Genomic DNA, 24,534 nt, shown 5'->3' with positions numbered 1-24,534 from the left:
TTTTTATTTTACCACGTGTGACCTTAAAAATAACGAGTGTTTGTGCTACAAACCTTGTTAACTATACTTAACCACCCTTATTTCTATTTTGTATGACATGGTGTACTTTTGTAGATGGTAACCCAAATCTCCACATATTAACTATACTTAACCACCCTTATTTCTATTTTGTATGACATGGTGTACTTTTGTAAATGGTAACCCAAATCTCCACATGGTAACTCAAGTATGATAAAAACCAATGAACTACATCAGGTATGCAATGATCTCTGGGGAGTATATAAATTATTATATACATATCATACTTTATATAAATTCACTCCCAACATAGTCCTCACAAAGGGGAAAATATGTGTTTTTGTATGAGGCTGTAAATAAGTAAATTTATGACTGAAGATGAACATTTTAAAATTGGGGACTGACTAACTTTTAAAGCCATCTTCAAATAGCCACTCAAGAAACTAAACTCTTTCCAAAAAAAGCGCCACTACCATGAAAAAAATAATATAACTCTAACAATTTATACATTAATAAACCATAAAGTATGTTTTTTTTCTGTTTACAGCAAGCCTCTCACTTTTGGTAAAGACTCAGATGTTATTAGTGTGAATATAGTTGCTTGAGTGGCACGTTTACCAGTCTGGTCACGTCTTATTTGGATGGATGGGCAGATATGATGATGTCCTTTTAGGAAATAAAAATGTTGCATCCACCATAAATATTTTTCTCCAGTCAATTAAACCTTTAAATGAAACATAACCCATAACGCTTACAATAATGTGAAAGTTTAGTGGACACCAAACTCTGTTGTCCTTGTTAAATGTAGGTAATCGGGATATGGTCATATGATTTGGACCCAATGGCGCTCCGTAGAACGATTTCAGGCAGGGTTAAATAAATATTGCTTTACTATTGTTTTCTTTGTGTCGAAGTCTATTCTGGCATGTCTAACAAAGTCTAAAAAAATCCTTATTTGTTCTTTTTTTGTGCATTTAGAACCTAAATAACTTGAGAAGCAGAGAGACGCGAGATCACAAACGAAACCGGAAGTAACTATGGGTTACTTCTCTCGCCTTTTAGCTTGTCTTCGGTCTAACCACGCGGAGAGAGAAAAACTTCCCATAATTCTTTGCTCAGCATGGCTGCCTCCTGTTGTCGGCGTGTGTGTAAACAGTTGTAACATTAGCTAAAAGAAAGAAAGAAAAACAAAGCGCAGTTTTCATGAGTCTTTTAAACCGCACACAGATCTCTGGAAATCCGCTCTTTTCTTATCAAGCGACGAGGCCAAGATGAAGTTCAAATCCAAGTCTTCGTATCACAAATCTGAGAACACCTTCAGGGTAAGAGCCCACAAACACTCTGCGGCGTGTTAATAGTACAGCAGCAAAGACAGAGCTGGGGAAAAGCTAGTTTGGTATGACTCTGTCACATTTAGAATAATTTGTGTACCATCTGCAGCACGTTTAAAGTCATGTGATCTGGGTTTGTTTTGTTTGTTTGTTTGTTTTTGTCTTTTTTAAGTTTCTCACATTTGCTGAAAGACTCGCCAACGTCAACATCAACGTGATCCATCGCATTGACAGAACTGGATCTTACGCTGAGGTTTGGAATCAAAATGTTCCGCTTCTTATTACGAACACCACTCTCATCCATTCATCTGTGTCTTACTGGTGAGGACTGTTTTGCTCTCTTTGCAGGAAGTAGAAACATACTTCTCTGAAGGACTGACAAAATGGAGGGACCTCAACTTGACAGAACATTTCAGTATGTATAAGGAAACATGAAGTATCCCATACCCAGGGGAGCTTGTGTGTTAGTATTTTGTTGAAGAGATTTGCACACGAATCTAATACTTTCCCTTCACAGCCACGTTTCTGAAAGAGGTTTCCAACAAGAGCCAGTCATTCAACATGCTGGTTTTTCATCAGAATTCAATCGTGGAATCTCTGAAAACCCACCTGGCCGTCCAGAACAGTCTGGCCTACCAACCCCTGCTAGAGTAAGAAGTATTTTATGTTATTTTTTGTAGCTGTAGGCTTGCATAGAATCATCAGGCTGCAATCTAAGCGCCTAATTTCTTCCTCCAGCCTCGTGGTGCAGCTGGCCAGAGACCTGCAGACCGACTTTTACCCCCACTTCCCAGATTTCTTCCTTCTGATCACCTCACTGCTGGACACAAAGGACACAGAGCTCCTGGAGTGGAGTTTCACCTGCCTCTCCTACCTCTACAAGTACCTGTGGAGGCTTATGGTGAAGGACATGACCAATATCTACAGGTGAGGCATTACATAAAGTCAGAGGGGCGAGTGATTTTTATTTTTTAATGAAATTTGAGATAATCAGGAATCTATTTTTAAGACTTAAAACGACCTAAGGAGCTAGTTTTGGGAAGCAAAGTGGGTGAAAATGGGTGTATGCTTTGTAATTTGACCCTAGAAGTGCTCTGGTTTTCCTTCTGCATCCTTCGCAGGTTACTTGTGTTACTAGAGATCAGATGCACATATGATGGTTAAATGTGAAACCTCTTTCCACCCCACAGTTTGTATAGCAGCCTGCTGGCACACAAGAAGGAGCACATCCGCATGTTTGCAGCAGAAAGCTTCTCCTTTTTGATGCGAAAGGTTGGTGATTTGGGTTCATGTCTCCACTTCTTGTTACTTTTGATTTCCTTGTCATCTGCTGCGATACATTTCCATTGAACATCTTCTATTATTATAGACTGTTCTTGTACAGCGCTTTTCTCCTGTCCACTCAGTATTTCTACCTCTAAGTGCACCTTTATCTAACACTCACACACATTCACACGCCGATCTACTTGTTGGGAGGGACTTGGGTTAGCATCTTTCCCAAGGATAGGTTGGCATGCAGACTGGAGCAGCCAGGGATCGAGCTGCCAAACTTCTGATTACCGATGACCTGCGCTAACTCCTGAGCTTGTAGCAATTTCTTTCCTTCTACTGTATTTCTTTATTTGTCGTTGTTTTCCCCGATGAACTGGTGTATCGCTTTGTCCTGCAGGTTCCAGATCTCGATGCTCTGCTCACCCACGTGTTCTCCGACCTAGAGGAGCACCCTGAGAAGGTGGAGGGAACGGGCCAGCTGCTGTTTGAGATGTGCAAAGGAGTGCGAAACATGTTCCACTCCTGTGCTGCTAATGTGAGTTAACAGAGTGACTGCGCGGGATGGACGTCACTTAGGTTGAATTAAGCACTTTTAGGTGTTGTTTATATAACCTGATGTGTTAAGCAACCTTTTTATCTTTCCAGGCTTTCTCTGTGGCATTGCGTAAGCTTGGCCCAACAATGAGCCGTGGAGCCTCTCTCCCGTGGACCTCTGTTAGGGACGCTCTGGATCACATGGCCCAGGCAGCAGCCGACCACGTGGACAGAGAACACATGCTGGTTTTGTGGGAGTCCCTCCAGGTAAGGCTGGACTCTATTTTGTGTCTTTCCTGCACCTTTTTCACGTGTTTTGATGGCGCCGTGTCCTCTTCTTAAGGCCAGCATGTCGGAGGTGCTGGATATTATGGAGGCAAAGGGGAAAGACGCAGACCCGGCAACAGAGCAGCTGGAGAGCCTTCTGTTCATTCTGCACACCCTGGCATCCCACAAGGGTGGAGCCAAGATTACCAAACCGGAGTCTGTCTGCCAGGTGAGAGGAGAATCTAAGAGATTGAATTATATATAGAAATGCGAGAAATTCCATGGATTATGTGCGGGCATATGAAGGTGGCGTCTCATGGTACGATCTCGTCCTCGCAGACGGTGTTGAGGCTGATTCAGAGCTCGTCTCTGTCAGCTTCCTGCTCCCGTCTTCTTCTCCAGATCACATCCTCTCTGCTCCTCGGGGAGAACGTCAGCCTGCCAAACTCACTCATCCAAGAGACTGTGCAAAAGGTTTGTGCATGTAAAGATGTTTTTTTGCATCTGGTGTCACCGTGTGCGTAACGACTGCAGTATAAACACGACCAGAAAGAGAAAGTCGCCCGTTGCTTACGTGCAGACTTTCTGGAAATCTTCTTTATTAGATATTTCGGAGCACTGTGGGGCACGATCTGATTCTGGAGTTCACCAAAGAGATGTTCACCATGAAACAGTTTGAGCAGGTGAGTTCACTTTTTATTTTCCTCTGTTTCTTTTAAATCTCGCGGACTAACTGGCTTCCTCCTCTGCTGTCCTCCAGCTCTTCCTCCCCACCCTGCTGCGCTTCACCACAGGGCTGTTCAACCAGGGTGATGCCCTCTCTCGCCACAGCAGCCTGGATGTGCTGGTCAGTCTCATCCTCGCTAAAGCTCCGCCCCCCACAGATGGCTCCATGGCCTTTGAAACCTACCCACTGCTTTTCACCGGTCAGACAACAGGGTGAGATTCTACGGTGAAATGTTATTTTCTACTGTTGTCGTGTCATTTTCCGCGAGGTAAATCTGTTTTCTCCTCCAGCAGAGTGTTTAGCAGGAAGGAGGAAATTCAGCGGAGCCATGCTGGGTCAGAGCAACTAGCTGTGCCTGAGCTGGTGCTGTCAATGATCAAAATTCCCGATGAGCCGGACCAACCCGTCAGTAACCTCTCGCTGCCGTGGGCTGCACTTGTACTGCTGCCTCATCTCAGGTAACTCCTCCCTGCAGTCAGACTCCTTTTGGTCACGTGTGCAACAGCATTGGTCAAAATGAGGAGGTGGTCAGGAGAGAGCTACAACAGTGAGTGTCTACAGGCATTTGTAAAGCGTCTTAGAGGCTCTGTCATGGTTTGGGGCTTTTGTCAGCCAGTGCTGTTGGGATCTTGTCAAAATTGATAGAAATATGAACACAGAAGCACATCAGTCATGGATTGGCCTCCCCTGGAGCTCGAAGCTCAACGTTGTTTAAGTCATCTTAACCGAGAACAAAACAAAAGGCAGCCAACATCCAGAGAAGATGCCTGGAGAGGATTAGTTTTGGTCCTGCATTGTAGTTTCATACATTCCTTTTTCTCCTGTCTGTTCAATGCGTAAAACTGGCTTTTGTGCTGGGAGCCTGTAGTTTGGACAAAGGTTGCTGTGAGCTAACTTTACTAGTCGTGGCTCAAAGTTGCTGCTGCCAGGGAGCAGAAGTGAGGCATTCAGGAGCCAGGGATCCATCACTTCCTCTGGATTTTCATGGCAAACTCGACCCGAGTGCTTAAAATAAAAACCGACCACACCTCAGAGGCAACCCAGAGCAGCGGTCCCCACCTTTTTTGCGCCACGGACCAGTTTATGTCCGTCGGTATTTTCACGAACCGGCCTTTAAGGTGTCGCAGATAAATATAACAAAATAAAACCAGTACCAAAAAAAAGAAGATTTAGTCGGCGTTGGGGGCCCCTGACCCAGAGAGTTGGGGAAAGTTTCAGTTTTTTCTTTGTCAGCTTACAGTGTATTCATACACAGGCAAAAAAAAAGAGAGAAACATGTTAAATGTTAATATTTACACTCTTTTGCTTCAGGCCTCTGGCTCCAGCCGCTGTCGTACCTGATGTGACAGCTTTCCTAAACCGCCTCCTGTGTGAGATCGAGGCAGAGAAACTAGGGAAAGGTTTGTGATTATTTGTGTGGTTGGTTTTTTATTAACACAAATGTTTTCATTTGGTTGCAGTTTCATACGGCTCAGTGGGGTAATTAACAAGTACATCCAAAGCAAATAAAATAAGGACTGGAATTAATCATTTACCAACAAGTTAGAATGACTGGTTGTGATTTCAGTTATTTTTTAAAAGTCTGAGTTAACCTTAAACTTCATGTCTGGGATTTCTACAACCCTAAATTTGGGCACCAAAACAAAAACAGATTAAATGAAGAGGAAAATTAAAATACTTTATATATTTAATCCCCCAAAATTTAATGAGGTTTTCCCCAAAACTGGTGAGGGGTGAAAAAGTAAACAATGATTTTTTTTAAATTGCAAATTGAGTGACTCCTTTCTTTCCTGTCCTCTCTCCAGCTGCTCTGTTCGTAGCCAGGCAAGCCCTGAGCTGCCTCCTGTCTCTGGACAGCTCTGCCCAGCTTCTCTCACTGGTCACGGTGGAAAAAGTCAACTCGATCCTACAGTAAGCTCTGCGTGTGTGACCTAAAACACATTTAGCACCCTTTCTCTGTTGCCGAATGAGTTTCCATCTATTGCATCAGATTCAAAACACCTTTCAACAACCTGTAACCGCTGTCGTCGTGATTGTCACAGGAAATTTCCCACAGACCTGTCAGCTCTGCTGCTAGCAGACTTGTACTACACCCGTCTGTCACTCAGTGGGGTTTCAGAGCACCTATCCCACAATGCCTTGCTTGAACTCTACCAGATGCTGTACTGCAACCTCTCGTCCAACATTTCTAAGGTTTGTACCAGATCACAGGACATTTCAGAATAGTTTAAAGACCAAATTTTCCCCCCTTAAAGTTAAGATATCTCACAACCTGAAGGCGCTGGTGGTTTGGGTGTTGGTGAAAACAGACATATTTAAATACAGTTTTGTTCTTTTTTTTAAAATTCAGATTCGTCTGCTGACTCTGAGGCTCTTCTCTCAGTTCGATGCAGAGCTCCCTCCACAGACTGAGGTACAACACCCGCAGATTCTCATTAAACACATTTAAAGTTTGGAGTTATTGGAAATGTTGTTCGACTGTCTTCGTCCAGGGTGAGGATAATGTGGAGGTGCAGTCGGTGTTCGCAGTGTGTCTGCAGGCGGAGTTGGTGCCGGCTTCAGTGCACGACTACAGAGAGAAGCTGCTTCACCTCCGGAAGCTGAGACACGACCTGGTGCCGCGCAGCCTGCCCCGCGGACCTCCTGGCACCATCCAGCAGGTGTGGAGAAGAGCAGTGATGAAAGCATGACAGGATGAATAATGATGCGTGTTCTTTATCATGTGATAAGTTTGGTTTTTTTTATTGTTGCAGAGAGTATAAATACAGTATGTTGGCATATATAATAATGTTACGGTGGCCCTGAGAGGCCAAACGGGCCGCAACTTAAACACCAGCAATAAGATAAACGCTGCAAAAGCACAAAAACACAACGGAAATAGGAAAAAACAGTTTTCCAAAAGCACAAGGGAAGTGTTTCTGGGGAGACAACAACCCGACGGACCAGTTGTAGAGGATTCATCAGTTTTATGAGCAAAGTAAAGATGAGAGGCAAGTGTGTTAGCCTAACTATTAGCCTAAAAATCCATCATCAGCATTATGTGAATGATGTGATTAAAACACACTTACCTAGCATGTTTTGGTTCCTGCAACTGGTCCGTCAGGTTATTGTCTCCCCAGAAACACTTCCCTTGTGCTTTTGGAAAACTGTTTTTTCTATTTCTGTTTTCTTTTTTCCTGTTTCCGTTGTGTTTTGTGTGCTTATCTTATTGCTGGTGTTTTCTTAAGTTGCAGTCCGTTTGGCCTCTCAGAGCCACCGTATAATGTAGTTACAGAGAAGTTATACGAGTCCCGTTTATTTTTAGATGCTTGGGTGGATAACCTTCCTCTTGTTTGACTTCAGGTTCCTCTGCGGTACCTCATTGCAATGCTGTTTGTGAACTTCAGGCCACTGTGGGACCCAGTCACTGAACTTATTGTGTGAGTGTAAAATAATCACGCTTGTTTATACTTCAAGAACCATGTACGTTCCATCATCTATGCTCCAGTCTTGTTACTCGGGCCTTTCTAAATGAGTATGCTGCTATCGAATGCTGGGGATTTGCTCTAAGCTAGCCTTTCTGTCAAATTACAAACATTTGTCTGCATTTCCTTTAAAACTACATTGACACTTTGAGGTATCCATGGAAAACATTTGGCGTAAATGGGTTTCTGTCTTTCCTCGTTGCAGGAGCCATGCCAGAGGCATGGACAACAAGGACTTCTGGATGGTGTACCATGAACATCTGGAGATGGTGGCCGGGCTGGCAGGTAAGGCTGTTTGGTACTTGTGTCACAGCATGTAATTATAATGGCGTTTATTTACCTATGAATCCCTTGAACTGCCAAAAACACGTTAAAAGGGAATTCTGCTTTCTGCATGTAACAGAGAAGGAATTGGAAGAAGAAGAAGAAGATGATGATGAAGAAAAGCCCAGTGTTCAGAGCGAGCCAGGCTGTGATGTCATTGAAAGCGGGGATGTGGGGACTCTTTTCCTAGAGCAGCTGAAATTGGCCTCCGACCCCAGTGAAAGGACAGACTTCACTAACTTCCGCAGTTTACTGTGGCGCGCTATGGCCCAGTTTACCGACAGAGTGGAGCCACGCAGCCGGGAACTGACCCCGCTGCTGCTCAGGTTTATCAGGTCAGTGTCAGCTGATTGACCATTTCCCTTAAATTCCATCAGAAGAATATGTTCTGTTATCTGATCTTGAACTCGGCGCTTGTTTGCAGGAATGAGTTTTATCTCACAGACCTGCTGGTGGCGCCCACTCAGGACCTGAGGAAGAGAAGCGATGCTGCCCTGGAGGATAAATCGGGGATGACTGAGCACATGGAAGAAGGGGAAGAGGAGGAGGAGGCAGAGGAAGGAAGCAAACAGCTGAGGAAGTCACTTCCAAGAAGAGCAACGGCCAAGTAAGAAATATTTGTAATACTGCTGTCCTCAAAGCGATGACGTTGTTTTCAGGGTTCTGATTTGCAAGCTGTTTTTGATTTTACCATAATTTTTTTACCCACGTTATTGCTCTGATGTCAAAGTAATAGCTGCTTTATTATTTGTAGTTACTAGTGTCATGTCTGGTTTCCATTTTCACTTTAGACTTCATGTAAAGTGTGTTTAAGGTATTTAACTGCACAGCATTCAATTTATTTGTTGGATAATTGTCTAAAAATATCTCCCAAAAAGCCACCTAAGTTCCTCGTTATTAGAGACCACTCTCCTAAATTTCACCTTGATGTGGTTTAAAAGAGCAAGTTATAAAAATACATTTCTCTCCAGGTTTTATGGGGTTAAAAGTGACCAAGAGACCAAAAATGTGTTTCTGCTTTGACGTTTGGCATTTTACCATGGAAGTCTATGTGGATCGAGTCTCTTTTGGATTCAGCCTCAAGTGGCCAATCAGGGAACTGCAGCTTTTGCCACAAATATTTTTTAGCTCTATGGGTTACCAGTTCAATTTAATTCAGCTTTATTTTTATAATGCCAAATCACAAAAACAGTTGCCATCTGGGGCTTTAGACTCTACAATAATAGAGAGAAAACCCCAGCAATCACACTTCCCGTCTATGAACAAGTACTAGGCGACAGTGGGAAGGAAAAACTCGCTTTTAACAGGAAAGAGCCTCCAGCAGACTCAGAGAGGGGCGGCCATGTGTTGCAAGCGCTTGGGCGTGGGGGTAGTTTTTACCCAGTGTGCAGAATTAAATAAAGACTTCATAGAATAGAATAGAATTCAACTTTATTGTCATTGCACATGCACAGGTACAGGGCAACGAAATGCAGTTTGCATCCATCCAGAAGTGCTTTAGTGATATAGATATATTACAATATATATTAGCAATAATATAGATATGTGAGTATATTACAGAAATGGGTCTATTATGGTATGTTATAATGTACACGGTATGAAGTATGTTCATCAACTTATATGTACCAGAAAACTTTCATTTTTTAAATAAAACTTTGATATAACTATAATATAATTCTAGTGTATTGTACAGTAAGTAGAAGAACATAATGAACTGAATTTGTCTTTTGTTTCTCAGACAGCTCATCGCTCATCTGAAAGTATTTGCCAAGTTCACCAACCCTCGAGCTCTCTATCTGGAAAGCAGCCTCCGTGAGCTCTATAATCAGGTAGTGCCCAAGTCTGTAGCATGCAGCGTCACACACCCTGTCCTTAAAACATACGAGTTGTTCCCTTACTCGAGTCGTTTTTGAGGCAGTTGCTATTTTCTTGCAGTTGTATCACAGATTTCTTCTCTTATCTACCTGTTGTTCAGCTGCTCACCCATCAGGATCAGCAGATTCAGCAAGTGGCCCTGGAGTGTGTCATCACGTACAAGGACCCCAACATAGTTCCGTACAAGTAAGGAAACTACCTTAATCACCTCAGGAGACGGAGAGGACGTGATTACAGTGCAATTTCTCTTTGGCAGCAGCTCTCTCTGCCTCTGTCTCTTCTTCAGTGGTTTTATTGTTCAGGCTCTTATCGTCAGCCCTCTGTGGTTACAGATGTAGGAATGCTGAGTTCCACCTCCGTGCTGTTTCTGTCTGACATTATGTTCTCTGCTGTCTGTTATCAAGATATCCATTTACCACACATTCAGCCAAGCTGCAGACAGACGGTCTGATCCAGGGGCCGTTAGCATTACAGACACGTGTGTGTTGCTTTGTTCAGGATCAGTGTGTGTGTGTGTGTGTGTGTGTGTGTGTGTGTTTGCATTTTTTTCAGGGAGAATCTTGAGAGGCTGCTGGATGACAAACACTTCAAAGAGGAAATCGTCCATTTCAACATCTCTGAGGAGACCGGAGTGGTTGATGCTTCCCACAGAGGCAAACTTATACCGCTGCTCATGAGGTACTGTACAAGTTCCACTGTAAAGGTAGAGGCAGCATAAGCATGCATGAGCAATATCAACATTTTAATTTACCACACAACAACAACAAAGAGAAGGTGTTTTATTTTTACTTGGTCATTAAATAAGGTTACATATTGCGTTCTTAGTTCATAGATGAACTCTGGTGTCCTCGAGAAAAAGAGGATGTTGCTTTTGTTCACATTCTGGCTGTTGGTCTGATACCCTCCAGTTACTGAACATTTCTTCTGTGTTTTGCTTTTTTAATAGTGCGTCTGATAGCAATTACAGGGAACAAGCTTCTTGTTCTGCATTACATCCGTCCAGTGTTTTACATAAATCAGTATGATCACAGCTTCATGCTGTGGATTTGTGGAGAAGTAGTAAAACATTTTTACTACCTTTAACTTTTATTTCTAAATTTATTTTGGCTTTAAGGGGAAAATTTCTTTCAGATAATCCTGGATTTTATCGTAAGTTTGTACAGCTCAGTGTTGTGTTGTGTACGACGCAGGATCCTGTTTGGTCGTCTGCGCTCCAAAGCAGGCAGCAAGTTTCAGGGGAAGGCGAGCGCTACCTACCGGTCCTCCATCATTCTACGCTTCCTGGCAGGATGTCAGGCTGAGGAGCTGGAGATGTTCATTGACCTGCTTTTTGAGTCAGTCAGCCATCACTGCCAAGGTAGGATACGAAAACGTCACAAGTAATTTATAAAAACAGACAGAGTGTCAACAGGTAGCAATTAATCCGAGTCAGTTTGTGGTAAAATGTGCATCTTGTCTGCAACGCATCGCTTTGTAGTGAGGGACTTGATTCAACTGGTGCATTCCTACATAAAAGGAAGGTTGCAGAGTGCCTGCATCTATTTACAGTTTATAAATACATTTTCTATGTTTGTAGAACGGCAACAGATGCTCGACTTTTAAGGCTTTATTAGAAACAGATGCCATGTAGTTTTGTTGAGAGCCCGAAGTAATATTGGACAACATTGTTGCACGTTATCAGATAATCCAAGCGAGATCATCTAGCAAAGTGCTTCCACAGACTATTTGGGTACAACAGGCACTCGCAGAGAGCTGCTATCTAATGCAAATGTTTATAAAAACAAACAAACCAATATTTCATTCATCGTTTCCTCCTCCTGTGTCCTCAGGTTCATGTCTGGCTGCAGTTCAGAGGGCGGTAGCAGAGACCGACCTGGGTGCTGTCCTGCCGCTGGGCCGTCTTCACAGCCTGCTGAACACTATAAATGTGGTGATCCAGAAACTGGGCCACCTCATCCACGTCTACCTGCCCAAAGTGCTGCAGATCCTAGTGTGTGTCACAGCGTCCGTGTCCACCATTTTGGACCAGAGAGAACAGGTAATCAGAATTATTCTTTCAGGGTAGAAGTTGTTTAATAGTCCTAACACTTTTTAACAGTCCTTATTACTTTCTGTAAAACATAAATATAAAGAAGTTTGTATCTGCTTCCTCAGCTGCGAGCAGGCTGCATCAATCCTCTGAAGAACCTGAGGAGACTCGGGATCCTGAGGATCCTGGACTTCTTCAATTGCTTCGACACCTACAGCTTCAGGCCGGATGAGATTGATGCTGTGTTTGAGGCAGCGGTCTGGCCTCAGGTCAGAGAAAGATTTTTGTATTCTTACTGAGTATTTCTTTACTTTGTCCCGGCTTTCTGATGAGTTTACATTTGTTTTTTATATGCAGGTGCGCCGTCTCCCAACAGAGAGCACCTACTCCCCCACCCCTCTGCTGAAACTTATCCATGTGTGGTCCAAAGATGCCAGGTCAGCATCCTTCACAAATGTTTCTGAGTGTCGGCTGAAAGCTTCATCCAGGCTTAGTAAAGCGTGCTCAAAGATATATTTTTTTTACCGTCTCAGGTACTTCCCCCTCCTTGCCAAGCAGAAGCCGGACCACCCAGAGTGCGACATCCTTCTAAATGTCTTCGCCCTCCTCTCAGCTAAGAAAGTATCTCCAGCAACCATCGCAGTAGTAATGGACATAGCCGAGTATTTGGCAACAGCTGCAGACTTTGTTGCCTCAGAAACTGAGACGGAGCTCAGTGTCAACGGCTGTGTGTTTCCACAGCCTGCAGAGGGAGCTCTCATCGCAGCAGGTTAGCAGATCGTGACAGGAATTTGATGGCGTTATTTTTGTGCTTCTATTCAGAGCGCATGTAAAAAAAAAAAAAAAAGTTTGCAAGCACAAATGTTGCATTTTGAGGAGAAAATTATTTTGCGTGAAGAAAAGTTTAATTTGAGCAAACAAAATTAATTTCCGCGTGCAAGAAATGCATTTCAGTGTTTGCTATTATCCATATACACACATATACACACACAATAACAGCCCCTCTCGCTCAGTTGTTGCCACAAAACTAACCAATCACAGACTGGCAAAAATTCTGATTGGCTGTTACAGTCTCCAATCAGCTCGCTAGCTACTGCATTCCGGAAAGACGGTCCAAAATGTAGCTAAGTCCATTTTTTGGTTAATATGTTTAATTATTTTATTTTAAAGTATTCTAATTTTTTTAAGAGGATTGTTAGTTTTAATCTAGTTTAAACCCAACCACTCCACTGGACTTAGCTACATTCTAGGATGTAGAATAGGATTCATTTCCCTCTGCTGCTGATCACCGTTAAACGTGCACATGTTGTATCCTCCAGATTCACTTACTCAAGGCTCCAGATTGCTGCTGCCTCACATTCCCACGCTGCTGCGCTACTTCAGCGGAATTGTACGCAACACAGACAGACTCAAGAAGAAGAAGTTCAGGGCACAGGTGGCCAAAGAGCTCAACATCCTGTCCAAGTGAGTTGAATGTCAAGTGACTCATTTTGGGTTGAGATAAAGGTTATGATTATGATTGTGGTTGTGGTTATCGTTATACACGCGGTTGACTCTTCCCCAGCTAACAGTAGGATGTGTCACTCTCTCGCTGCCAGGGTCAGTCGATTCGTGAGCAGCAAGGAGCAGAGCTCGATGCTTATCAGCCTGCTGCTTCCTTACCTCCAGAAAGGCAACAAATCACAAGTAAGACTTACAACTGAGTTTGTTGAACTTTGAAATTACAGTCATTTAACAATCTGTAGTAATGAATCAATTAATTTATAAAAACTTTTACATAAAAGCCAGAGTTTTGCAGTGTTATGGTGTGTGCTCGAGAAGTTCCGCTCAAGATAAACTTTGTTTCAGGAGACAGAAATCGACCTCCTGGCCACCATACAGAACCTGCTGAGACAGTGTGACAAGCCCTCCGCCTTCCTCCGGCCGCTCAGCAAACTCTTCTCCATCATTCACAACAAGCTGCCAAGGCAGGCCCTCACCAACGTCTTCCAGGTACAGCAGAGAACTAATGCAGCGTTACGCTGTCTGGAACTTATAATATAGGCATGGTGAGATCAACCATCAGCCTGTGGACAGATGCAAAGCAGGCCAGAGCACTTAATCTCACCATTTTCTCCACCACAGTCCTGCTGTTAGCCACTGTGTTGAAATGTGTTTGGCTTTGGGTTATTTTTATTTATTTATTTATTTTTATTCATATCGGGGGGAGGTGGATGACTGTATTTGAAGTTACCAGCTAAGAGTAAATGATACTCAGCAAAAATAAAATAAAAATTCGACTACTTTTCCAGTTCACTGCACACCTAGCTAGCTAGCTGCTATAGCGGCCATGTGTTGGCTCCCGCCTGTTGTTCTGTCATTCAAAGCAGCCACGCCCCTATTTAGGCCTAATTTTAAGCCTTAGTTGAAAGAGGTGCATTACGTAAAAATCCAACACTCTTTCGGCTGTTAAGAACTGAGAATTTTGTACCAGACATGTGAGTTGGTGAATTTATCATGAGAGTCTATGGGGATTGACTGGTTTTTTAGAGTCAGCCTCAAGTGGTCATTCAAGGAACTGCAGGTCTTTAAATTTCTTCTTCTTTTCACTTAGCTACACCGCACTGAATATCCTTTATGCTAGCTAAACCGTTCTGTGACAGTGCATCAAGCCACATAAAATAAAAAGAGAGATGTGTTCACTCCTGTACAACATTAGCTGTGGGAATTATTGTATGTCGTTACACTGGGTGTCCAAAAATAGTATAAAACAATGGTGTGAAACATAAGGCCTGGGGGCCAGAAGTGGCCCGGCACTGGAAAATGTGAAGGGGGAAATCAAATTTGAACTTTGAACCGTATTTTCACAAGTTTCGCAGATTTTTCTACTGATACAGAACTTTCCCATAACCATTCATACTACACTAATGTAATCCAGTAATAGATTTCTGTAATTTTAAATGTTTACTGCTTACAGTTTAAGCCGGTATTCCTTCATCGTGTAGAAAGTACTGCTGAAACTGCACTTCTTTTTCTAATAATAAAATATCTCAGGGATCAAATTTGTAGTTAAGCTTTTGTATACTGACAGAAAGTGGAGTTTGACCAGTCTGGTGGGCTGTATGTGGCCTGCGATGGCCGGTGAAAATGAAGAAAAATAACCAATGTTCTTATAAAAAACAGTTAAAAGAAAGTTGTTATTAGTTTTTGTAGCCCTTTTAATTGACTCCTCCTGTGCGCTGCTCTGTTCTCAGACTCTGTCGGATCTGGACCCTTCACTCACATACATCACTGACTTGGCAACAAAGGTGAGATGACTGTGATGAGGAACATTAGAGAGGAAATAATGTCCAACTTTTCTACAGGTCTGAACTGTAACCTCTGCCGTCATGTTCAGTCTGGGTCACGATACAAAGAGCAGCAGCTAACGGGCTTTTCCTGTGCTCACCTTTGCAGCTGAACGCGTTTGACAGTCGACACTTGGACGAGATCCATTTTGACGTGCGTCTGACGGCGTTCCAAGACGCCACCAGACGAGTTAAAGGCATGCAGACTCTGGACCTGGACTACATCAGCACTGTCATGCACAATTGTTTCCACACCTATGAGGTAAATAAATATTCACTGTTACACTTTAGAAGTTGTTTACCTTCATGATAAACATTTCATTGGCTGATGTTTTGCTTCTATTCTCGTCTCGCTCCTCCGATGCAGATCGGGGACATGTCACTGGGAGACAACGCCACCTTGTGTCTGTCTGCAGTGATCGCCCAGCTGGCAGCGGTCGGGCCCGGAGAACAGATCTACAGGGACGTGGTGCAACACATCATCCTGGACGCTGTGCACAAGGGCCTCCGCAGCAAAACGGAGGTAACAGCTGTAACTATGGTTACCGCTTTCTTGTTTCTGTCAAATGACACAGATGCTGTGAAGCCACTAAACTCACTTGCTCACTCTGTTGTGCTTCTTTATCTTTCAAGAGTGTGCAGCATGAGTATACAACCATACTGGCCTGCCTGGTGAAGACCTTTCCTTCCAAGAAAGAGTTTAGAGACCTGGTGCAGCTCGCCAACTACAGCGACCCCGAGTCTGACTTCTTTGAGCACATGAAGCACATCCAGGTAAAAGAGGGAACACAAAAGCTCACACTTCTGCCTTCTCCTCCTCCTCCTTTATCCCACTGATCACCTTTTCTCTCTGTTCAGATCCACCGTCGGGGTCGTGCCCTGAGGAAGCTCGCCAAACAGCTGACCGAGGGTACGGTGCTGTTGACGCCTCGTTCCCTCCAGAACTACATCATGCCGTACGCCATGACGGCCCTGCTGGACGAAAAGATGCTGAAGGTTACTTGATTGTGGTTTCATTTTAAAAGTTAAGGACGTATTTTTTTCCTTTTTCTTTGTGTCTAAAATCTTTCCTCCTTCCATACTGCAGCATGAGAACATGATATCAGCATCGGTGGAGGTGGTGGGCGCGGTATGTCGCAGGCTCACCTGGTCCAAATACCTCTACTACCTCAAGCAGTTCGTCCACATCCTGCAGACAGCGCAGGCTGAACAGAAACTGGCTGTCAGGTAAGGTTGCATATATTTGTAATCTGAGTATATCTTTTTTGTCTCTTCTTTTTACACTACCTGTTGTTCTGCTTTACTTGCTCCAGTTTGCTGGTCACAGTCTTGGAGGCTTTCCATTTTGACCACCAGACCCTCAGCAGAGAAATGGAAGCCGCCAAAGCCAGAGAGGGTGAGCGGCTCTGGGGGGTGACGTGAATTTTGTTGACTAACTACATGAATAAACGAAGTAAAGAAATATAAATGTGTGTCTTTGGGAAGCTGGGAGTGTGGAAATCAACGCAGACGACGAGAACGTAGCTGCGGATGACGAATCTGACGCGAGCGACGATGAGGAAGCGATGGAAGTCGATGGTAATGCTTCCACTGATGTCACCATGGAAATGGAGGAAGCTCCTGCCACTAAAGTCAAGGCGCAGGCAGCTCCTAAATTATCCACGGCAGTGAGTGGGCTGCCGCAGAGCGCGGAGGAGTTGGAGTCTCTGATTGGTTTGATCCATCAGACTGTTAATGAGAGCGTCCTGCCCCGTCTCCACAAGTGTCTCAATGCAAAGGTACGATGCGCACGAACGTGTGGACGTGTTGGTAGTTTTTCTAAGAACCTTCAGGAGCAGAGTGATGGTGATAATGTGTGGGTTTCCTCCAGGTGAAGCGTGACGAGGAGCACAAGGTAGTGAAGTCAAAGGATGTGAAGGACGAGGAGGTGGTGCGGATACCAATCGCCTTCGCCATGGTCAAACTAATGCAGACGCTGCCTCCGCACGTCATGGAGGCCAACCTCCCCGGGTACGCAGCCGTGTGTCCATAAGCACAAAAAAGATCATCTGCTGTGTATTTCAAACCTTAGACAGTAATATGACATCCGATTGATTATTTCTGCTTCTGTTACAGGATTCTGATCAAGATTTGTGTTCTGCTGAGGAACCGTTTCCAGGAGATCCGTGACGTGGCAAGGGGAACTCTGGTGAAGATAATCGAGACTTTAGGCTGCAGATACCTGCAGTACCTGCTCAAAGAGATGCAAGGCGTTCTGGTCAAGGGATACCAGGTAGGAACACACAGGCAACAATGCAGTCCTGCAAACACCAATAAATGCTTCAGGTCACCTTAGCTTTAATATAGCGCACGCATCATGCAGCAGTATGTGCTTAAAAGAGTACCTCAAGTAGAAGTATGCCAACATAAGTACAAGTAAGTAAAACGTGATAAAAGAGCGTGACAGTTATGTTTTTATGTGCATGCTCAGACTTGTATGAGTACATGTAATTGAGCTAACCCTAGACAGGAAATATAATCTAATGTTACAGTTGATGTCATAACAGTAGAAACCTTTGTTGACATGAGGCAAACCTGATCAGCCTAATATTTGTCTGTTTTTGTCCTCCTCCATCCAGCTCCACGTGTTAACATTCACAGTGTACCAGCTGCTCTCAGCTCTCACTCCAACCCTAAAGAGTGGAGACCTGGACCCCTGCATGAACATGCTCATTGATGTAAGCTTGACGTCTTTCAGGAACATTTTTTCTTTTTACTTTTTTGTGTTTATATTAATCTGTGTCCCCCTATTACACTCACCTCCTCTCTGTTATTGTTGCTCCACTGACCAGATCTTCAATAACGAGCTGTTTGGGACGGTCGCTGAGGAGAAGGAAGTGAAGGGTATCGTTTCCAAGCTGATGGAGGCCCGCCACAGTAAGAGCATGGACTCGTACGAGCTACTGGCACAATTCTGCAGCAAGGAGAGCATCACCAAGCTCATACTGCCCCTGAAGGAGGTGAGGAGGGGTTTGAACTTAGAAACAGAAGATAATTGGTAATCAGTCACAGTGGCGGATAATATTTCCAAGATTTTTTTGTTTGTTTTTTGTCAGTTTTAAGATTACCTTTGACAGGATGAAGATGCATCTAAATGAATTATTGACTGATTGTCAGGTTATCAAATATAAAATGTAAAAAAATATTTTAAAAATCAATAATTATAAAAAAGCAAAAAATAAAGATGGTTACATTCGGTTACATTTTTTTAAAAACTTTCCAGCAGACTTATTGACATGAAATATTTGGCAATCAGGCGCTACTGATCACATAAATCACGTTTCTTGCCTTTACTAAGACTTTAATGTACAAACACATGGTTACCTGCCTAGCTAAATACCCTTTGTGAAGGCCTCTAATAATGACTTTTTTTACAATTAGTTTTCTGTTATAACTTATCTGCACTCCAGTAATGTTTTCGGGATGAAATCACCTGAGCTCTTTTTCTTCTTTTTAACTTATAGCTTTTAAAATCTCTAAAATCTATTATTAAGTAACAAAGTAATTAAGTAACAACTTTAAACACAAAAACATATAAACAATAATCATAGCTAGTACTTAAATGGAGTTCACAAAAAATTGCAAAGCATTTCTTAACATCAGTGAAGTAACAGCCCTACTGTGTGGCTAGTTTAGCTTCATTAAAAATGCTATCTAACATACTTGAATTGTCAGCTAGTTAGCTACCTAGGTAGTTAGCTAACTAGCTGCTGGATTGAATTAAATATAACCATATATTTAATACACATCCGTTTTATATAACTCTTGTACATAAATAAATTTTGTTAGCTGTTTTAGCTAGCTAGCATCTTTAACATTACTTAATAGTATTTTTTTTCTTAATTTTTAAGTCCATGTTTTCTTTCGTTAGCAACAACATTTTTAACTAAATTGTTAATTATTAACAACAAAATTCATACGTCGAACAAAATGCCGTTGTCGATACAAATTTTGGTGAAATTTGGTGACGGGTATATTACGCACGTATATAACTTTTATTCTAACGTTTATTTTTCTCAAACCAGATCTTGGAGGCTACATCGAGTTTGAAGGTGTGTAATCGGGTGGCTGCAATACTGCGGCGACTGGTCTCAGGTCTGCTTGTCAACAGCGGCATGACTTCGCAAGACATCCTTCTGCTGAGCCATGGCCTTGTCAGCCAGAGCCTGCCACTTCTAACAAAAAGAGACCGGTACACACACACACACACACACACACACACACACACACACACACACACACACACACACACACACACACACACACACAGTCTAACATCAGAGTGCAATAAATTATTTTTAATATTTTCTGCCTATGTCATGTTTGCTTGTAGGGACAAAGCATCAGCTAAGCCTCCCCCAGATCCCAGACTGCCCCCTCCCAGCTGTCTGCTCCTGCCTCCCACTCCAAAGAGAGGAGGTCAGAAAGCTCCTGTCAGCAGCCGCACCAACATGCACATCCTGGTGGATGCCGGCCTCAAGGTGCGCTTTCTCCAACAATACGAATGATCTCTGTAACATGGCACCCTGTACTTTTATCTCAAGAAGGAATAAATGTGTGTTAATGTGTGCACGTGTCTAATGCTCAGCTGCTCCACCTGAGTTTGAAGAAATCCAAAGTGACATCATCCGATCCCTCAGTCCTGGAAATGCTGGATCCTTTTGTGCACTTGTTGCTCACCTGCCTCGACTCCATGCATGTCAAGGTACCAACACTTACCTGGGCATCTTTTTATTTTGTTTATCATGGATTGCTTAAATAAACCTCCATCAACCTCTGCTTGTGTCCCTCTCAGGTGATCACAGAGGCTCTGATAGCGTTCACTTGGCTGTTAAAGTTCCCTCTGCCAGCAGTGGAGCAGAACGCTGGGCAGCTGACCAAGCAGCTCTTTGTCCTGCTGAAGGATTACTCCAAGGCTGGAGCCGCCCGCGGGGAGAACTACCACCTGGTCCAGAACTGCTTCAAGGTATAAAATGCATCGTACTCTTTAAAGTGAGGTTTAAAGATGATCGAGAATGAGGTAACATGTTTTCTTTTTCCTAGGCCATGACAGTTCTGGTGAAGAATGTCAAAACCAACAACATCTCTGAGACGCAGCTGCAGGTGCTTCTGGGATACGCCGAGGAGGACATCTACGACCAGTCTCGCCAGGCTACTGCCTTCGGTCTGCTCAAGGTAAACCAGTGGAGCTGTAGTCAGAAACATTTCTAATGTAATGTGCGGTGTGCTTACGTGTGTGTGTGTGTGTGTGTGTGTGTGTGTGTGTGTGTGTACACTCCAGGCAATTCTGTCCAGGAAGCTCGTTGTTCCCGAGATGGAGGAGGTGATGAAAAAAGTGGCCAAGTTGTCGGTTACTGGCAGCAACGCTATGATCAGAATCCACTGTCGACAGGTACAAACTCCTTTTCTGCTTTCACACCGACTCATTGGCAGACTCTCAGGTGCAGCTTCTAAATGATGTTTTTATGTGGTGCAGATCTATCTGAAGTACCTGCTGGACTACCCGCTGGGGAAGAAGCTGAAACTACACCTGGAGTTTGTGGTGGCACAGCTGCGCTATGAGCAAGACACGGGCAGGGAGTCAGTGCTGGAGATGCTGGCATACATCTTCCAGACTTTCCCTCAGGTGTGTAAAAATATAAAAAATAATAGAAACGGCATACTCGGCAGGATGATGAAATCCAGCCGCACTGCACATTCACAACATCGGTCCTGTTGTCAAACATTGCTTCTTCTTTTCTTTCCCTCCCATTCAGAAAATTCTCTTGGGGCACAGCGCTCTGTTCTTTGCCCCGCTTGCTCTTGTTGTGGTCAACGATGACTCGGCGCGGTGCAAGAAGATGGCAGCCATGGCCATCAAGACTCTGCTCACACAGTTGGACTCGAACAACCAGAACACGCTGTTCTCCATTGTCAGCACTTGGCTGAATGCAGAAAAGGTACATACAAAAAACGCTTCTGCTTCATTGTTAGACGTGTGCGTTCAGAAATGCTCTTTTGCATTTTGGTTGTGTTTTTATGAGTGACTGCTTCCTTCCCATCTGTTCAAATGTTCAGGATGTTTTATGTTTATCGGATTATTCTCTGTAAACCCTGTTGGTGGTTGTGTGACCAGCAGCTTCCGAAATACTCAAACCATCCCTTCTCGCACCAATAACCACGCCACGTTACTTAAATCATCTTTCCTCCCCATTCTCATGCTCAGTTTGAATTTCAGCGGGTTGTCTTGACCATGACTACATCCCCAAATGTGTGGAGTTGCTGCCATGTGATTGGCTGATTAGATATTTGAATTAATGAGAAGTTCAGCCGGTGTACCTAAAGTGGCCCGTGATTGTATAGATTTTTGCAGGGGAACAGTTTTACAGTTTGCTTGTTTTTTAGTTAAAGTGAACCGTTATAATAGATAATTTTTAACGTTTTGTTTATATTTTATAGTGTAGTAATGTCAAAATTACTGCAGTCAGCGTTATTAACGCAGCTAATCCCCGCTAGCGAGTTAACGCGGATCGCCCCATTTAGCCCTCGCATGCGGTGATCCGCGTTAACTCGCTAACGGGGATTTGCCTCGTGAATGCGGTTATGGCGTTAACGTCCTATTAACGAGATTAACGCTAACAGCACTAGTCAAAATTTATGAAGGGCCAAAATCCACAATAAATCATTCATTGGTCACATTTATTTACTATAAGCAGTTAAGAGATGGTTACATAACTGACTGGTTGATGTAATTTGTTTAATTGTGCATGTAGTGGCTACATTTGGAAATAGTGACATTAAATTAATAAGCTGCATGAAAGATTACATTTCTTCAACAGAAAAACAAACTTGATGCACTTATATGTCTTGTGTCAATTATTTATTTATTCAACATTTGGCAGTTTTGGCGCTCCATATATTAAAGGTCCTATTACAAAATCTGTCCTTGTATAAACTGAGAAATGTTCTCCTTCCCAGGTCAGCCTGCGGCGTCTCGGGGCGCAGATATGCGGCCTGTTCGTGGAGGTGGAGGAGGAGAAATTTGCCCGTCGACTGGAGGACCTGCTGCCGCTGCTGGAGAAGGAGATCGACCCCGACAACTATGAAGATGTGAGTCATCACACAGGGAGGAGCAGAAGTGCGATTGAAGGCAGTGAGTTCAGAATAAATGATTAATTTGTAACCTTCTCTTTCAGATCGAAGAGGAGCAGGAGGAGAAAGGAGCTGACAGGCTGCTCTTCAGTTATCTGACTCTCCTCACTAAGCTGAGCAAACACTGTGGATTCCTGGAGCTCAGCAAACCTAGTGACACACTCCAGAACATCTGGGGTAAAGAGCGCACATGCATCACCTCGCCGTTACTGACAAATGCATTCTGCACATGCTCATTAAAACATGTCTTTGCCTTATTTTAGGTCACATCGAAGCCCACCTGCGGTACCCTCACTGCTGGGTGTGGCTAACGGCCTCACAGCTTTTCGGCCAGCTGTTTGCAGCTCACCGGGCAGAGCAGCTGGTCGCCGTTTGGAGAGGCGAAGGAGATGCTTCATCAGAGTTGGCAGCCACCGACTTTATCACCTGCAACCTGGATAAGAAGGTAGAGCCAAGATGCTTGTTTTTGTTTTTTTTCCTCTTGCAGCAGACTTCATTTCTGCATCTTATATTTTAAATGAAATCTTCTTTCCCTTTGTTTTCTGAAATCTAGATGAGAGAGTTGGCGCTGTCTTTTTGCTATCAGCTGCAGTCCAAGTACCTGGACACGGCGTCAGGAGAGCAGGTGCGCAAACCCCACCGAGCCACACACCTGCCTTCCTGCACCTCATACATTTAAAGATCAGCTCATACAGGTGTTTGGCTAACAGAGGCGCTTCTGCTTCACCCACAGGTGATCAAGAACTTGCTGTTCGTCGGCAAGGTGATCTACCTCATTTCCCCCGAGTCCCAAATCATAACTCCTCAGGAAGAAGAGAAAGAGGGAGAGGATGAGCAAATGGAGAATGGTGATGAGGGAGGTGAAGAAGAGGAGGAGAGAGGGGAAGAGGGAAAAGAAGAAGAGGAGGAGGAGGAAGAAGATGACAAAGAAGACAGGCCTCCTTCCCTGCTGTGGCTGATGAAGAAGCTGTCTCTGATGGCAAAGAGAGAAGCTGCATATGCTCCCAAAGTTCCCCTCAAGGTACACTTAGAAACACTTGTTTTGTTTTTTTTAAACCCAGTGATGATTTGAAGTGCCCGTAATGTGACACTGTTTGTCCTTCACTGTGATTTCTCTCAGAGAACGTGCGTGTTTAAGTTCCTGGGAGCAATGGCCATGGACTTGGGGAAAGAACGGCTCGCCCCGTATTTGACCACGATAATCACGCCACTGTACAGAGAGCTGGACAGCACATACGCAGACCAGGGTAACTGCTCTGAACCAGTGTTGCCAAGAATAAAAAAAACCATCCTGACAAAAAGTGTTAGATTTACTGAATGACCCCTGTTGTCTCCTAACCTCTGATCCAGATCCCACACTGAAGAACCTCGCTCAGGAGCTCATCGAGCTGATGAAGAAACAAGTGGGCCTGGAGAGATTCTCCCTGGCCTTCTCTGCCGTCCAGAAGGAATTCTCACAGAGACGAGCGGCACGCAAACAACACAGAGCCATGCAGGTATGATGGACATCGCAATGAGACACACACGAGAAACAGCTTTAATTTGCCATCGATCGTCCTCACAATTTCTCCTCCGGTCTCTGCAGGCGGTCGCAAACCCAGACATCGCTGCAAAGAAGAAGCTGAAGAAGCACAAGAACAAAATCGAAGCCAAAAAGAGGAAGATCGAGTTCCTCCGGCCTGGATATAAAGCCAAGAAGCAGCGAAGCCACGCGCTCAAAGACCTGGCCATGGTGCAGTGAGCCGAGGACGCTAGGAGGGGATGAAAGCTAGGCCAGCTGATGCAGAACAGACTCAAAAGGAAGCATGGATAAGAGTATACCTAGAATCCTGTGGGCTTCCGATTCAACTTAACACAAAAGACCAAACAGAAGCTTGACTGTGTGTACAGAGCAAGGACGCTGTGGAAAAACCCAGAATTAACGTCTGTTACACGTCACGGCGCAGCACTCATTCATATGAATTGCAAAGCTGGAATCTATTTTATATCTTCTTGCTGTGAACAGGCTACAGTTTTGCCCCAATTTCTATCCCGTGCAGTTAAATGTACATGTATTTGTAATTAAAAAAGATCCATCTGTTTATTGTCATGTCTAATGTCGCTCTATGAAAAGCAAAAGAACAAGTCTCAGTGCTGATACAATCACTGAAAGCAAACTTTACTGAGAATAAGTTTCACTGTACAAGCAGATACAAAT

At 43.8% G+C, this 24,534-nt stretch overlaps 1 protein-coding gene across 3 annotated transcripts; it reads left to right on the top strand.

Annotated features, from left to right (window-relative positions):
- The first annotated feature begins 1,106 nt into the window (after nt 1-1,106).
- Nucleotides 1,107-24,418, top strand: utp20 (UTP20 small subunit processome component). 3 transcript variants are annotated; one of them, XM_040035572.1, is made up of 62 exons: nt 1,107-1,340; nt 1,522-1,602; nt 1,698-1,764; nt 1,867-1,999; nt 2,088-2,276; nt 2,540-2,621; nt 3,019-3,156; nt 3,267-3,422; nt 3,499-3,651; nt 3,762-3,896; nt 4,028-4,105; nt 4,183-4,361; nt 4,440-4,607; nt 5,461-5,549; nt 5,955-6,060; nt 6,192-6,342; nt 6,500-6,562; nt 6,642-6,809; nt 7,492-7,568; nt 7,819-7,898; nt 8,017-8,272; nt 8,362-8,544; nt 9,676-9,766; nt 9,913-9,998; nt 10,365-10,490; nt 11,003-11,169; nt 11,642-11,850; nt 11,967-12,110; nt 12,199-12,278; nt 12,375-12,610; nt 13,161-13,305; nt 13,440-13,527; nt 13,690-13,833; nt 15,075-15,128; nt 15,277-15,429; nt 15,535-15,690; nt 15,801-15,941; nt 16,026-16,163; nt 16,255-16,394; nt 16,481-16,563; nt 16,653-16,945; nt 17,038-17,177; nt 17,283-17,439; nt 17,786-17,884; nt 17,999-18,166; nt 19,232-19,398; nt 19,540-19,687; nt 19,795-19,911; nt 20,002-20,172; nt 20,250-20,381; nt 20,488-20,598; nt 20,683-20,832; nt 20,963-21,145; nt 22,164-22,295; nt 22,382-22,514; nt 22,601-22,782; nt 22,891-22,962; nt 23,071-23,208; nt 23,242-23,358; nt 23,458-23,584; nt 23,688-23,833; nt 23,923-24,418. In XM_040035572.1, the coding sequence occupies exons 1-62, from the start codon at nt 1,290-1,292 to the stop codon at nt 24,076-24,078; spliced, it is 8,403 nt and encodes a 2,800-aa protein (XP_039891506.1). In that variant the 5' UTR covers nt 1,107-1,289; the 3' UTR covers nt 24,079-24,418. The 3 variants fall into 3 exon arrangements, with proteins under 3 accessions (XP_039891506.1, XP_039891504.1, XP_039891505.1); XM_040035570.1 differs by having other exon boundaries at nt 23,071-23,358; XM_040035571.1 differs by having other exon boundaries at nt 4,443-4,607; nt 23,071-23,358; nt 23,923-24,078.
- The last annotated feature ends 116 nt before the right edge of the window (nt 24,419-24,534 follow it).

This window comes from Simochromis diagramma, unplaced genomic scaffold (genome assembly GCF_900408965.1).
Source record: "Simochromis diagramma unplaced genomic scaffold, fSimDia1.1 OVJJ01000816.1, whole genome shotgun sequence".
NCBI classification, from domain to species: domain Eukaryota; kingdom Metazoa; phylum Chordata; class Actinopteri; order Cichliformes; family Cichlidae; genus Simochromis; species Simochromis diagramma.
Note: the sequence above shows the minus strand (reverse complement) of the source record. Positions and strands in the feature narration are given on the sequence as shown.

Excerpts from the sequence above, each read along its gene's own strand:
- utp20 (XM_040035570.1), top strand. The coding sequence starts at position 1,290 with ATGAAGTTCAAATCCAAGTCTTCGTATCACAAATCTGAGAACACCTTC. Across the intron at positions 9,767-9,912 it reads TCCGTGAGCTCTATAATCAG|CTGCTCACCCATCAGGATCA; the intron begins GTAGTGCCCAAG and ends CCTGTTGTTCAG. Across the intron at positions 11,170-11,641 it reads AGTCAGCCATCACTGCCAAG|GTTCATGTCTGGCTGCAGTT; the intron begins GTAGGATACGAA and ends CTGTGTCCTCAG.